This window comes from Podarcis filfolensis (assembly GCF_964270895.1).
Source record: "Podarcis filfolensis genome assembly, chromosome: 6".
In the NCBI taxonomy this organism is placed as follows: Eukaryota; Metazoa; Chordata; class Lepidosauria; order Squamata; family Lacertidae; genus Podarcis; species Podarcis filfolensis.
The window spans coordinates 97,968,335-97,983,308 of NC_139609.1; the positions used below are offsets into that span (position 1 = coordinate 97,968,335).

General features: G+C 51.6%; 1 protein-coding gene across 2 annotated transcripts in view; it reads right to left on the reverse strand.

Moving 5' to 3' along the window:
* Positions 1 to 8,506, reverse strand: part of VSTM2L (V-set and transmembrane domain containing 2 like) — a 93,266-nt gene extending 84,760 nt beyond the window's left edge. The window contains exon 1 of one of the 2 annotated variants that reach the window (XM_083619208.1): positions 8,020 to 8,506. In XM_083619208.1, the coding sequence (XP_083475334.1) occupies positions 8,020 to 8,131 (112 nt within the window). In that variant the 5' untranslated portion in view covers positions 8,132 to 8,506. The remainder of the gene's footprint in view (positions 1 to 8,019) is intronic. The other variant, XM_083619207.1, reaches the window with a different exon arrangement.
* Positions 8,507 to 14,974: the final 6,468 nt, after the last annotated feature.

Here is a 14,974-nt window from a genome sequence, read left to right on the forward strand (position 1 = left end):
AGACCCAGCATCTCAAGGGCAGCTGCTGCTTTGCTTGCACAGGACACAAACACACCTCCTGCCAGATATGGTGAAAACATCCCAGGGACCTCATCATCCGCTGCCCTACTGATGTTGCAGCAGGTAACTGTAGACCTAGCAAAGGCTGAAAAGGATGCCGTGCAAAAGACCCCGAAAACATGCTCTTTACAACCCCAGCATCTCTCCAACTGCCTTGTCATGGGTGTGTGATTGTGACCTTGGTTATGCCTGAAACCTGTGGCTGGTGGCTAGCCTCCTCAGTGGGCCACTTGGGGGGGGCGGTCATAGGCAAGAAGCCGTCACTCAACCCACCTGTCTGCCTCCATCAAGCATCGTGAGCTAGAATCCACACTGCAAGTTCTGGTTGGGGCAGTTTTCCTTTCTGGGGTTTAGCCAAGAGAAGGGCACTGAGGGGTTGTGTGTCAACCAGTATGACATGGGGTAGATTTGATCCACAAGCTACCAGCTGCAGACCACTGACCTAAACAGCTGGTTGGAAAATGCTGACTGCTATCTCCTTTCAGCTGCTTTCCTCCTCCTCCCCTCTCAGTCTTCTTTCTGTGTCTTCTTCAACTGTCTCAGCGGCAGAAACCTTATCTGCAAGGGAAAGAGTCCAGGATCATTCTCTGTCTGGTATCTGCAACCTTAGGGTACCACTGCCAGACAGAGTAGACAATGCTGGACAAATAACCTGACTCGGTATCATAGGAACCAAGGAAGCCACATTCCATGGTGTCAAACAGAGCTCATCTCTGCTGAGCAAGGAAAGTGATCGGCTTTAGCTCTTGGCTTTGCTGTCGCACATGTTTTGAGAATTCAAAACTAGGAATGAAATCCTACTTCCCTCCATCTCGGCCATTGCAAACAAGCCTCTCAGGGCCTGGGAGATGGGGTGCAGGGACATTTTATGGGGTGGGGGTGGGGAGTTGTGTCAGAAGCAATTTCACTAGATGAAGTCCTGCATCACAGCAGCAGGAAAAACACAGGTGGGCGGAGAATTCGTCACTGGAAGCTTGAGGAAATCCAGCTGAATGCAAAGTGTTTGCAGGGAGATAATGGAGAGTGTAATCATCAGAGGCTGAGACAAAGGGGAGAGCAGCCAAATGAGGACAGGGGTCCAGCGAGGGGCTCTTAATTGTCTGGCCGCCACGCTAAGTGGTTTATCGATGGAGATTGAAAATGCAGTGGGAAAGGATGGCCACACACCTGGTGCTACTCTCCTGTAGCTGCCTAGCAAAGCATGCCTGTCCACTGTCAGGCTCAGGCAGAAGGAAGTCTCTTGCTGGCAGGGAAGGAGGGCAAGCAGGCGTGGCACCGCTGGGCATTCGCAGACTGCCTGCAATGGAGGCATGAATAATTGAAGGGGAAAGCTAAGAGGCAGGGAGGTAGAGGAGGAGGAAGAGGAGGAAGAAGGGAGCAGGGATGTGCACTGCAGTAAAAACTGCCTCCTGGGGTGCCCTGGAGCCTGGCTAGCTCCTGGACACAGAGAAAGAGACGCCGAGCTGGAGGCTTTGTTTTGCTGCCTGCCTGGTTGGCAGAGCACACAGCCTACATTTCCAGGAAGCTCAAGGGGGGAAAGGGAGGGAGGGAGGAGGGGACTCCATCCACTCCTGCTGACCAATTAAAGAAAGAAGGGATTCCAACTGGCTACATGCTCACTGCAACATTGGGAAATTATGGTGGGTAGAAAGGAGGCCCCGAGACCCTGGCGCAAGGAGGGTCTGTTGGGTAGTTCGCAGAGGTTGTGGGTCAGCCAGAAAAGACAAGAACCAGTGAAGGATGGAAGGTCAAAGGCTGGAGTTTCAGCACAAGGTGTCCTTTAGCTGCACAGGAAAAACCCTGGCAGGGAAATGGGCTGAAACTGAAGCCTCAGGCTGGCATCAGAGGAATTTGGGTGGTGTCTTCTGCAAGAGATATTTGGGTGGCTTAATCCTACTGTGAAGAAGGACACGGTCAGTGCTATGCCAATCTCCACCTGGTCCCAACAACTTTGTCAAGTTAAATCACCATGTTTCATTCCCATCTAATGACACCTTGGTGTGTAGACTGAGCAACTGAAGAACTCCGATGAAAGCAGAGAAGTGATCTTTGCAATACAGTCCCTTGCATGGCGGTGGGCGACCAGCTCCTGTGATCTACAAAACTACCAAGACCTGCAGCCTAACCCAGAGCAAAAAAGACGTCCCTCCCCTAATGCTTTTCCACAGGACCTAATCCAAGCTGGACCTGCACCGAACAGCATTTTGGAAATGAGTTCCTGGGGAGTTCTCGGAGACCAGATGCACAGCTTTCAGAGTGGGCCTCCCAAGCTGTTTGGGGCAGCTCAACTTGAACCCTGCAACAATTTCCTCAAAGCAATTGCATAAATCCACAGGGGACTTGAGCCCGAGAGATGCAATACACCCTCTGGCCATTTGCAGCAGTGGAGCTGCAGAGCAGCAAATATCAAGCAGCTGGTCCTGGAGGTGCAGGGAGGAGTGTGCCTGGTCCCCACGGGCAAGGGAAGTCTCTCCTGCAAGAGGTTGTGGGAACAGCTTGAGTACAGCTCCCATCATCCCCAATGATCAGCCACACCGACTGGGGCTGAAGGGAGTTGGAGTCCTATGATACTTTGAGAGCCACAGACTCTGCCATCCTTGGCTTAAGGAGTTTCAGCTTTATGGTTTTCCTTCTGGGAGCACCCTAGCCTCTCTTCTGCAGCCTTATAGTGTTACTGTTGTGTTTGGGGCAACCCAGTCAGATGGACCAGGTAACAACAACAACAACAATGATGGTAAAGGTAAAGGGACCCCTGACCATTAGGTCCAGTCACAGACGACTCTGGGGCTGTGGCGCTCATCTCGCTTTATTGGCCGAGGGAGCCGGTGTACAGCTTCCAGTTCATTTGGCCAGCATGGCTAAGCCGCTTCTGGCAAACCAGAGCAGCGCATGGAAGCACCGTTTACCTTCCCGCCGGAGTGGTACCTATTTATCTACTTGCACTTTGACATGCTTTCGGACTGCTAGGTTGGCAAGAGCTGGGACCGAATAATGGGAGCTCACCCCATCGCGGGGATTCAAACCGCCGACCTTCTGATCGGCAAGCCCTAGGCACTGTGGTTTAACCCACAGCACCACCCGCGTCCCTTAACAACAATGATAGCCATCTTTAAATATCTCAATTGTTGTCACATGGAAGAGAGAACAAGCTTGTTTTCTCCTGCTCTCGAACCAATCCCTGCAACTTAGAAGAAAGGAGATTCTGACTAAATATCAAGGAAAGCTTTCTGACAGTAAGGGCTGTTTGACAATGGAACAGACTCCTTTGGGAGGTGGTGGACTCTCCTTCCTTGGAGGTTTTTAAGCAGAGGTTGGGTGGCCATCTGTCCTGGATGCTTTAGCTGAGATTCCTGCATTGCAGGGGGTTGGACTGGATGACCCTGGGGGCTCCCTCCCAACTCTACAATTCTATGGTTCTATTACTGGAATAGTAACTGGGCCACCTGCTGGTGCATGTCAGGAATCAGGCCCCACCTGCCCTCAATACCTCCCTGCTTCCTTTGGCTCACCCAGTTTCTTCCTGCTTTCTTTTACAGCGGCTGCCATGAGGCTGGTCAGCAGCTCCCACTGGGCTTCCCCTCTTTGCTCTCTGCTGCTCTTTGGCTTAGATTCACAGCCTTCCTCAACCTGTGGGTCCCCAGATGTTGTTGGACTACAACTCCCATCACCCCTAGCTAGCAAGGCCAGAGCTCAGGAATGATGGGAGTTGTAGTCCAACAACATCTGGGGACCCACAAGTTGAGAACCGCTGGCTTAGAACATAGGGGGCTGCTTTATACTGAGTGAGAACCAGTATAAGATGGACTGAGTAAGTCCATCTAGCTCACTCTTGTCTGCACTGGCTGATGGCAGCTCTCTGGGGTTGCAAGCAGAGTTTTCTCCCAGCCCTTCCTGGACCCTGCCACCTTCTGCCTCCAAAGGAGATGCTCTGCCACTGAACTATGGCTTCTTCTGTTTCAACCTTTCCCAGGCTATGTGCACCCAGCATTTTATTCCAGAGTCAATGGAGACGGAGCACTCTCCCGCCCCCTACATAGCCCCCCAAAACCTAAATCTATTGCATATTTCTTGCCCCCTAAAGGTGCTTCTTGAGAAGCTAGTTTTGTTCTGAAAACAAAAGCTCCCTGCAGACTGATTCTGCATTACTGCATCCATTTGAAAACACATGTAGGTGGTCCCAGAAATTCACGGAGGGGGCATATCCACACCTCCCCAATGACGCTGTGGGTGGTCATACAGCAAGATCATAATCCCCACTTCCTTCTTCATTCGGCTGGAGCACGTGCAGAAAGGAAAAGGCACAGAGAGCCTAATCAAGGGAAGGCTTTTCAAATGTGTATCAGGTAACCCCCCCACACCCATGTGGATGGCAGGATCCATGATTATGCTTGTCATTAATCACCTGTCCTTCACTCAAAGGTCCCAGGGTGGTTTGCAGCATTAAAATACAGCATTAAAAACAATTGGAAACAGCTTACACAGTCATAAAAACATACATCTCAAGGGTCAAAAGCTAGCAGGGTAGATGTGCACGAATGATTCCGGATGGAGAAAACACATGTTTTTATGTGTGCTGCAAAAGGGTTAGCATGTTTGTGGCCCTAAACTCACACCCTTCCTGATCCCACCATGCATTTTGGGCTTCAGTCTTCCTCCGTTTCCACATGGTGTCCTCTATCTCCTGGACTTGTGTGGTGCCTGGAATAGGTTCATGCAATCTCCACCAACATACACATTCAAGGTTGTTGGGTTTTTTTACCTCCTCCTGTGAGACTCTCTTCACAGGTTTGTCTGTGACTGCCTGAAGTCAAACCCATCCCTTTGGTTCACCCAACCTTTGAGCCAGGCCTTTGCCTGAGTCCAGTTCAGGGAAGGTGTCACGATGACGGCCAAAAGGAGGTGTCACTGGTGGGGATTATATAGCCAGTCCCCTTTCTGCCCCTGCCTTCTTTTCAATACGTCACCACCAGCTCTGTGGTTCATGCTCCTTGCTTCCCAGGGAGTTATTGTGGCCTCCGCCTCCTCCGCCTCCCCATCTCGCTGTGCCAGGAGGAAGCTGTTCCAGCAAGTAATGAAATGGCCAATCTCCAATCTGCTAAACAGCCATTGATACCAGTTCCTTGCAAGCTGCACTTTCCTCAAATTGGTATTCACCTACTGATCGCGAGTGGCTTATTATACACGACCCACTTACTCACTGCTCCTCAGCCTCGTTAATAAAGGCTTTTGGTCGTGATTAAGTGAGTTGCTGCAGAACTACTCTTGGTCGCAGGCTCTGCAATACTGGGGCTCTCGCTGCTTCCCCGCTTTGCAAGAAACAAAACACAGCAACCCCTAACAAATGGGTCTCTGACTCTTCCGGACTCAGGAAAGGCAGGCTGGCTCATAGAGCATGCTGGTCAAGCCAAGGAGGGATTGCTGCACCCAGGAAGCTGCCTGGGGCCTGCTCCCTAATGGGCGCGACACTGAAATCCTTCCCCTCTGCCTAAGCCTCACACCACTGCACAGCCAGATATGCAACACAATCCGGTCCAGTCCCTGCCTTGCACCAGGGTGATATTAAACTTCCAGGACATTTCTGCACCAGAGGTCAGTGAAAGCAGCCAGCTCTGTCCCCAGAAGTTGACTAACACCCCCAGCCCCACCAGTTGCTAACACAGCTTGCACCTCTTCTCCTTGCCAGAAACTGGTTTCCTGGGCAAATGGAGGGGGAGGAGTGAAGAAGTGTTATGGAAGGCAAGGGAAAAGAAGCAGGGTGATGGAAACACTTCCCCAAACACTGCCAGCTCAAACTGCTGCCTCTCCTCCAGGGGTGCATCTGGTTCCCACCACATCCAGGGCTGGGGGGGTGTTCCTTTTTATATAGGGTTCCTCTTGTTGTGTTTTCAGCTTGTTGTGGTGCCAGATTTATTTATCTTAAGGCACTCAGCTCATTTGCTGTTCCCAAAGAGGATGCCAGCCTCTTCCTTCTCCCCCAGCTTCTCTCCTGGATTTGTGCCCAAGCTCATCCTAACCTTAACCCCGGCTCCAAAAAGTCCTAAGCACTTTTTCTAGGAGGTCTTTGGACTTTAGCAAGCCTGTGAAGGAAGGGAGTTGTGCCATTCCGAAATCTCCCGCCCCAGCTGGCGCTGGCACCAGGGTGGGTGGAAGGATGCAGGATCTGACCGAGGATCCATGTAATCCAGAGCCCTCCATCCAACAGCAACCAGCTAGATGCCTTCAAGGAAGCCCACAAGCTGGGCACAACACAGGACACTTCTGCCTCCTCCTCCTCCTCCTCTGCTATCTGAGAGGTTTAAGGAAGGCCATTGCGGTGGTGTCTGTTCAGGGCTATTGTCTGGAGACCCTCTCTGCCTTCTCCTGCCACCATGCTGCTTGCAGTCAGCTAAGACCCTCAGGCTCCTGCCTTGATGAAGGAAGTTCAGGGTGCCCCCTTGGCAGTTTCTCTGGGACCAAACCACCCAGGAGGGCACCCAGGTGTTGCTGTTGTTTTTTTAAAGCATCCTGAACAGCTAGGCTTTGCAAGGGGATGCTTAAACTCCACCTGAGTTATTGGGTGTCTGTGTTGGAAAACAGGGCAGATGCTAAGAGCATGAAAAAGCTCCTCTGGGCAAGAGCATCCTCAGAGCTGTGGGACAGGGGCTCTCCTGGGATTCCAGGTGAGGGTGACATCCCAAGCCCTGTGTAGATACTACTTCGGGGACTGAAAGTGGGACCTTCTGCTTTGGAAGAAGGTGTTTCCCACCTTCCACAGGTGAGGCCCACCATCTCCACCCTGCTGACTCCCTATGCACAGAAACTATTTATCACAACATCATGGAATTGTAGAGTAGGAGAGGATCCAAAGGGGCGTCTAGTCCAACCCCCTGCAATGTGGACCAAGATCGTGGCCACAACTTGGGCAGAGAGGAACGAAGGACGTCCTACAGAGAAACTCCAGAAGTTAGAAATAATCTGGCTGTGCCTGTGTACATGCAGTGTGCATGCCTCCTCTCATAGATTCGGTTTTGTGCACAGATCCGGCCCATATGTGAGGTTTCTGACTCTTCCATATGCTTAATTGGGGGCTCTCTCTCCCCCCACCAACAGCCACGCAGCCTCTCTTCCTCCTATACATTTCCTGCTCTGCTGTGCCAAACTGGAGAGCGGTTTCCCTGGGGAGGGGTCTCCCAGTCTTCCTTCCAAACAAAGGGTGGGATTTCGAGGAAAGACACCCCCCACACACACACACCGCATTAAAAAAGTTCTCTTCCTAACTTACGCATATCCTGCCTCCCGTACCGAATCGCCTGGACTGATTTTGCCTCCCTTCGTGGACAGAAAAGAGGTTGCCTCGACCTCCCCCGCGACGCCAGCTCTGCCCTCACAATCGCTTTGCCGCTTACAAACAACCAAGTCCCGGTCTCTCTCTCTCTCTCTCTCTCTCTCTCTCTCTCTCTCTCTCTCTCTCTCTCTCTCCCACCCCAATCAACGCCCCGCAAACTGGCAAAAATTATATCGCCTCCACTTCCCAATCCACAACCGGAGGACTCGCAATTTCCATCCCGAGCAGTTAAAAATGGGGGAGGGGGGCGCGTTGGTCGTAGACAGCAATAGGAGAAGGACCACATTCTGCCTCGCGGTCCCAATTTGGGCAGAGGCACGATTCTGCCCGGACGCCAGGGGGTGCCCGTTGCCACCGCTCCCTGAGAGACCCTATTCGGACTCTGCGCCAACGCTCCGGACTCCCCCCCCCCCGGCAGCAACTAACACGGGGTAACTAACACGCCACGCATGAAAAATGTGGGGGGGGATACGACTTTGTGCCCTACAAAGCTGGGTGTGGGTGGGTGTTTAAAGGGGGGTTACAAAGCGGACTATGCGGAGCGAAAGGATATCGAGCAGTTGATCATTTGGTGCGGGGGCACCCCTAGGACCCACCCCACCCTGCGGCTCAGCACCCCCGCTCGGTCCACTCACCGTTGCCCGAGATCTGGTTCTCCCACTGCGCGGGCCGCGAGGAGGCTCCGAGCTGCAGGTAGAGTCCCACGGAGTGGCAAAGGGCCAGGGTCAGGCCGAAGGCGCCCCCCATCTTCGTCGTCGTCCTCCTCCTCCTCCCGTCCGTCCGTCCGCCCGCCGCCCGTCTCACATCAGGGAGGGCCAGAAGCAGCCGGCGGCCCCCGCCCGATCCGTCGCCCCCGCCGCTGCTCCGGGTGGTGCTGAAGCCGCGGAGAAAGATGCTGAGCCGCCTCTGCCTCGCCTCGCCCCGTCCCGCTCGCCTCCTCCTCCTCCTCCTCCTCTTCCTTCTCCTCCTCGGCTCCGCTCTGCCAGCCGAAGACTGCGGGACTCTTCCCTACGGCGGAGGGCGCCACAGTGCAGCGGCTGCCGCGCGCCTCGCTCGCTCGCTCTGCTGTCCGGCGGAGGGATCCGGCCGAGGGCTTGATTGATCGGCAAAGTTTCTCCAAGGGGATCGGTTTTAAAGCCGCGACGGCGCGTCCCTTGCCTGGGGGGGGGGGGGAGGGGGGAGAGACAGGCACCGTCTTGCAAAATTGGAAGTGGGGGCGCGGGTGAGACCCGCAGCTCCCCAGAACAGGCAGCGATTTTCTCCGCCTTCTATTCTGCTTGGGGTGGGGGGCAGTAAAGATGCTTGACTTTTGCAAAATAAAAGGGGGGCACCTAACATGAGGGTGTGCACGTCTCGTGTATTTAAACCCGTGAAATTTAGTTCGGCAGCGATTCTACTGTAGCCTCCCCCACCCACTTCACTATCTAAAAAGTGGGCGGGTTTTTTTCCACATTTTCTTCTGGTGACAGGGCTGGGGGGGGGTCTGTTCAAGCCCACCTAAGAGCCCACCTTATCCCCTTCGCTCCATGTCGCCCGCCTCAGTCCTTTCCAGGACATGCATCGGCGTGGAGGATTGACCTGACATTGGTAGACAGGAGGTGAAGTGGGAAGGGGGAGCAGCTGAATGCCCCCCTCGCCCTCCCCAGCTGCTTACAAGGCGCCCTACCTTCACTACAGAATCAGACTCTGTGGTGCTGTATCTCTTCGAGACACGCCCGGGAAGTGGATTAGATCTCTCCTGCTTTATTTATCACCATATATAATTTATGGTGTTATTTTTAACAGGAACGCGCCTGCCTGCCTTGAGAACAAAGCGCATTTCTTTGCAAGCTCGTGCATTCCTGAGCTTGGAGACGGGGACTCATCCTGTTCCCTAGTCCCTAACAACTGGGAAATGCTCTGCACCGTTGCTTGCAAGGGGACCTGGCCTTGTCGCTTGAAGGCACCCAGAGATCAGGAGCTGGCCCGGAGCACATGGCGGTGCAGCTGCAAACCGCTTCAGCACCGGCCCGCGGACAGCTCCCGCAGCGCCAGCGGCCAAGGACGGGGGCTTTCAGAACCATGTCTGTGGACAGCGCTCGATTGGCTTCAGCACCTGAGCGGAGGGACAGCGCCCTTTCTCCCCGAGCAAGATGGGAATTCCTTTCCAGATTTGGGTCAACTTTAGGGTCTATTCAGGGACGCGGTGGCACTGTGGGTTAAACCACAGAGCCTAGGACTTGCCGATCAGAAGGTCGGCGGTTCGAATCCCTGCAACGGGGTGAGCGCCCGTTGCTCGGTCCTTGCTCCTGCCAACCTAGCACTTCGAAAGCACGTCAAAGTGCAAGTAGATAAATAGGTACCGCTCCGGCGGGAAGGTAAACGGCGTTTCCGTGCGCTGCTCTGGTTCGCCAGAAGCGGCTTAGTCATGCTGGCCACATGACCCGGAAGCTGTACGCCGGCTCCCTCGGCCAGTAAGGCAAGATGAGCGCCGCAACCCCAGAGTCGGCCACAACTGGACCTAATGGTCAGGGGTCCCTTTACCTTTAGGGTCTATTCAAGCTGTCAGGCTGATGGACTAAACAGGCCCCTGGGAAGAGGGCAGCAGAGGTTTGTCACTACATGTTCCGTTCTTAAGCCACTCTGAGACTGTTGTTGTTGTTGATGATGATGTATTTATTGTGTTTACATTCCACCCTTTTCTCCAAAGAGGTGTACATGGTTCTCTCCTCTTCCTTGTTTAATCCCCACAACGACCCTGTGAGGTAGGTTAGGCAGAGAGGCAGTGACTGGACCAAGGTCACCCAGTGAGCTTCATAGTGGTCAAGTGGGGTATTTGAACCCTCGTCTCCCAGGTCCTAGTCTGAAACCCTAACCATTACACCACACTGGCTCTTAGCCTAGCTACGGAAAGCCTCAGCCCTTACTTGGTCCTCAGGTGACAAGGTCAATGCAAAAGTTAAGTTCTCCCTGTAACTGTGTGAATAATCAGTCTTCCCTGGTGCGGTCATGACACAGCACTGCAGTTACTCAACCCAATTCTTTAAAGTTTTATGGAAAGCGGTAAGATAGAAGACCTCTGCACAGTGCCAGAATTGTGGGAACGAGTCAATATTGGGAAAATGTCACTGGGTTCACACTGACCAAGTAGATCAGGAAAATTCTGAAGAATCTCTCTATGCTTCATCACAGTAACAGGTGGAGAAAACCCTCAGTGGGGTTTTTTAAAGAGGTTGGGTGGCTGTCTGTCAGGGATTCTTTAGCTGTGATTCCTGCATTGCAGGGAGTTGGACTAGATGACCTTTGGCATCCCTTCCACCCCTACAATTCTATGATTCCATTAACAATGGGCAAATAAAGTGCTGGAGAAGGGCTGCAGCTCAGGAGCAGCACATGATCACATGTGATTGCATGCAAAAGGACTCCAGAATCCTCAGGTAAGAGTCTGCAGAGAACCTCACCAAGTCCTCTTTGAGAAGAAAAGTGTGTCACCAGCCCCCTAGCTTTGAGAGATGAATCTGATCTATAAAACGAGGCATCTGAAATCCCTGCTACACTGGCTCACCAGTCCACTAAGGCTATCTGTTTTTCTAGAGATCCCCAGCTGAAGAGACCACGGACACAAAATGAGGCAGCATCAGGCTACACCACAGTGTGCAGCCCCAGTCCAGAGCATCTTCACCTTCACATGCATGTCCTTCAGCTAGGGAAGGGAAGGGCAACGTGCCAACAGTAAGTTGGGCATCAGCTGTGCTTGGGATATATACAGATATCTGTCCTTGGTCAGAGCACAGTTGCTCCAGGTAGAGCTACCCTAGGTCACCTTCTTTGTATCTCCTTTATACATCAACCTGGCCCTCTGCTTGCCACCTCTGCTGTCCTGATCGACTATTCAAAGCTCTCCTTGATGGTGATGAGCCCACAGGGACACAGGAATAGCTATGTTTGATCAGGCCAGCACTTCCTTTGCACAGTGGCCAACCAGATGACCATAGGAAGCCTGCAAACACCCTCCTGTCCTGAGGTTTCCAGCAACTGCAATTCAGAAGTGAAGCTCCAACAGGTTGACTTTGACCCCAAGGGCACACCCTTCCATTGTCTCCTGTGACAGATGGGTGCCAACTAACTGAAGGTAGACAGAACATAGTGATCATGGTTAGTAGTCACTTGCAACTCATTAATTTGTATAATTCTCTTTTAAAGCCATCCAGGTTGGTGGCCATCACTGCCTCACCAGGGAACAAATTCCATAGTTTAACTGTGAAATGCATGGCTTTCTTTTATCAGTCCTAAATCTTCCAACAGTCACTGGAGGTCTGTGAGTTCTAATGTTATGAGAGAGGAGGAAAATTATCTATTCACTTTCTCCATGTCTTGAATAACCTTAAAAACTTCTCTTACTTGCCTTTTCTCTAAGCTAAAAATCTCCAAATACTACAACACTTCTTCATAGGGGAATCATTCTATCCCCTTGATCATTTTGGTGTCCCTTTTTTGAACGTTTTAAAATTGTACCTTTTTAAACCAAAGATTTGTTTAATGTAATTATGTTATCCTCAGCTTTATTTTCAATTCCTTCCCTAAGGATCCCCCCCCCCTTTTTTTACAGCTGCCTCACACTGGGTCATCTTCACTGAGCTGTCTACTATGACCTCCAGTCTTGTTCCTGGTCCATCCCTGGTAGTTCAGACCCCAGGAGTGTATGTGAAATTAAGACCTTTCCCCCCAACATGCATCACTTTACACTTGTTTACATTGAATTGCATTCACCATTTTACTGTCCACTCGTTCAGTTTGAAGAAGTCCTTTTGGAGCAGTTCACAACCCCTTTTTGCTGTAACAATTCAGTGCCCCCAGCAGACTTGGCTCCTTATCTCTGCAGTCTCCTTATTCTCCTTTAGCACACCTTTGACTCCCTTGCCATCCAAACTAACATGGTCTCCCACTTCATCAGGTGAAGATGTGGCTCTCTAATGAAAATATAAAAAACATCACCTTGCCAACAAAGGTCCGTATAGTTAAAGCTATGGTTTTCCCAGTAGTGATGTATGGAAGTGAGAGCCGGACCATAAAGAATCGCCGAAGAATTGATGCTTTTGAATTCTGGTGCTGGAGGAGACTCTTGAGAGTCCCATGGACTGCAAGAAGATCAAACGTATCCATTCTGAAGGAAATCAGCCCTGAGTGCTCACTGGAAGGACAGATCCTGAAGCTGAGGCTCCAATACTTTGGCCACCTCATGAGAAGAGAAGACTCCCTGGAAAAGACCCTGATGTTGGGAAAGATGGAGGGCACAAGGAGAAGGGGACGACAGAGGACAAGATGGTTGGACAGTGTTCTCGAAGCTACCAGCATGAGTTTGACCAAACTGCGGGAGGCAGTGGAAGACAGGAGTGCCTGGCGTGCTCTGGTCCAGGGGGTCACGAAGAGTCAGACATGACTAAATGACTAAACAACAACAACAATGGAAATATGAAGATGCCCAGCTCTGTAATACTGGCCTCCCAGCTATTGGGATTGGGGAGCATACACGGGGCATCTCTAAGTCTGACACCTGAAAGACTTTAGATTGGAGCTCCCTTTAGATTGGAACCAAGGCAAGCATCTTGAGGATGCAAACCATGTACTTCTTCTGTGTGCTCCCACTTCACTCTGGACCCTCCAATCTCACGTGAGGCAAGGATTGCATCTGACATTTGCGGCCCCAGCCTCCCTTTCCTTTTTCCTTTTTGAATACATTTTATTCCGACCTTCCTCTTGTCACATCTGCCTCTCAGCATCTGGATTCCAGAGAAGATCTTGGTTATTTGCCCTTTTTTAATTTAGAAAAAGGAGACATGGGATTAATGATCAGCTGCCTTGCATTTCAATGTTGGTTTTCTCCATGCCCGAGAGGAGTGCCATTTCCCGCCATAGGGAAAAGTCCCCCCTGATTTCCCTCATAGCCTGTCAGTAGTAACTGCTCTAAGATTTGTTCTTTTAATCCAGAATCAATAGCAAATTTCATTTAAAAATAAATTAAAGCCGGCATTGGAAATCATTCACCATGTGGGTTGGGGCTATATGTGGAACCGTCTAAATGGCTCCCTTTGGCTCATCCATCACTGCCACGAGCGGGGGGGGGGGGAGTGTGAGGGAGAACTCAGCAACAGCACTGATTCATGGGAAGCCTATTTAAATGTATCAGCTCTCAACAATGAGTAGAGCAAGGTGTGAGAGAGAGACCTTTTAACATATACTAAGAGGAGCTTATCAAGGAAAGGTGGCCAGTGGCAGAAAAGGGGCCTCTGTCTAGATGGCAGCAGTGACTCCTCCTCTGAGGCAAGGCATCATTTCCCAATCCTGCCTTGCAGGGAGGAGATGGCAGCTGCTCTGCAAGTCCAGTCGAGCAGGTGGGACCCAGCTTACTGGAGGCCCTGTTGGTGATGGGTGAGCTATCACTATCTCAGCTAAACTTTGGTTCCTTCTTTCCAAGGTCCCCTGGAGAATTTTTTGGGGAACCGCAGAGTCTCACCCACCCACAAACACAGCTAAGAGTTCTCACATGCTGGATGAGTTGACTGAAGAAGCAAAGGTGAAGAGGGGTAGGGGGGAATGTGCTTTTCATTCCTCTCTCTCTCTCCCTCTCTCTCTCTCTCTCACACACACACATTCCTTGTCAATTCCTGGGACTAAATTCTGGATATAATAAACAGAATTGTGTCTGCCATTGACACCACAGTGCTCCCACCTCAAAGCATATACAAACCTCTGTGTGCTTCTATATTTAAAGGTAAAGGGACCCCTGACCATTAGGTCCAGTCATGGCCGACTCTGGGGTTGCGGCGCTCATCTTGCTTTATTGGCCAAGGGAGCTGGCGTACAGCTTCCGGGTCACGTGGCCAGAATGATTAAGCTGCTTCTGGCCAGAGCGGTACCTATTTATCTATTTGCACTTTGATGTGCTTTTGAACTGCTAGGTTGGCAGGAGCAGGGACCGAGCAACGGGAGCTCATCCCATCGCAGGGATTTGGACCGCCGACCTTCTGATCAGCAAATCCTAGGCTCTGTGGTTTAGACCACAGCACCACCCATGTCCCTGCTTCTATATTTACTTACAGTAAAATCCTTTGACTCTTTCCCTATAAAGAGTGTTGTGAAACAGGGCAGTGTTCCTGCCTCAACTCTCTCTGGCATATTCTTCTCCCTGTTGCTCTCGTGTGCCTTCAGTTCGACTGCAGATGTTGTGTACATCCCTTCAAGGAGGGACGGGGGTCTGTTCAACCTGGCATATCTCAGCGCCAAGACAAAAGTGTGATGGGTTTTTATCCATAAAATGATGTTTGCCGATGTCACAGCCTTGACAGTGCACTCTGAGGAAGCTCTTCAGAGACTCACCAACCATTTTGCCCAAGCCTGCAGGGAAGACCAACACCTTGGGTCAGGCGTCGCCAGCACTCCACACATGACCACATGCTTGAGGTGGTAGACAATTTTGTCTACCTGGGCTCCACCATAACTGTTGGGATCTGATTAGATGCTAGGAGAGGATCTATTTGCTTAAGCTCAGACTTGCACATTGCTGGCCTGGTGGAGAAGATCAGAAAGAGAGTGTGCCCAGGCAAGGAGGAG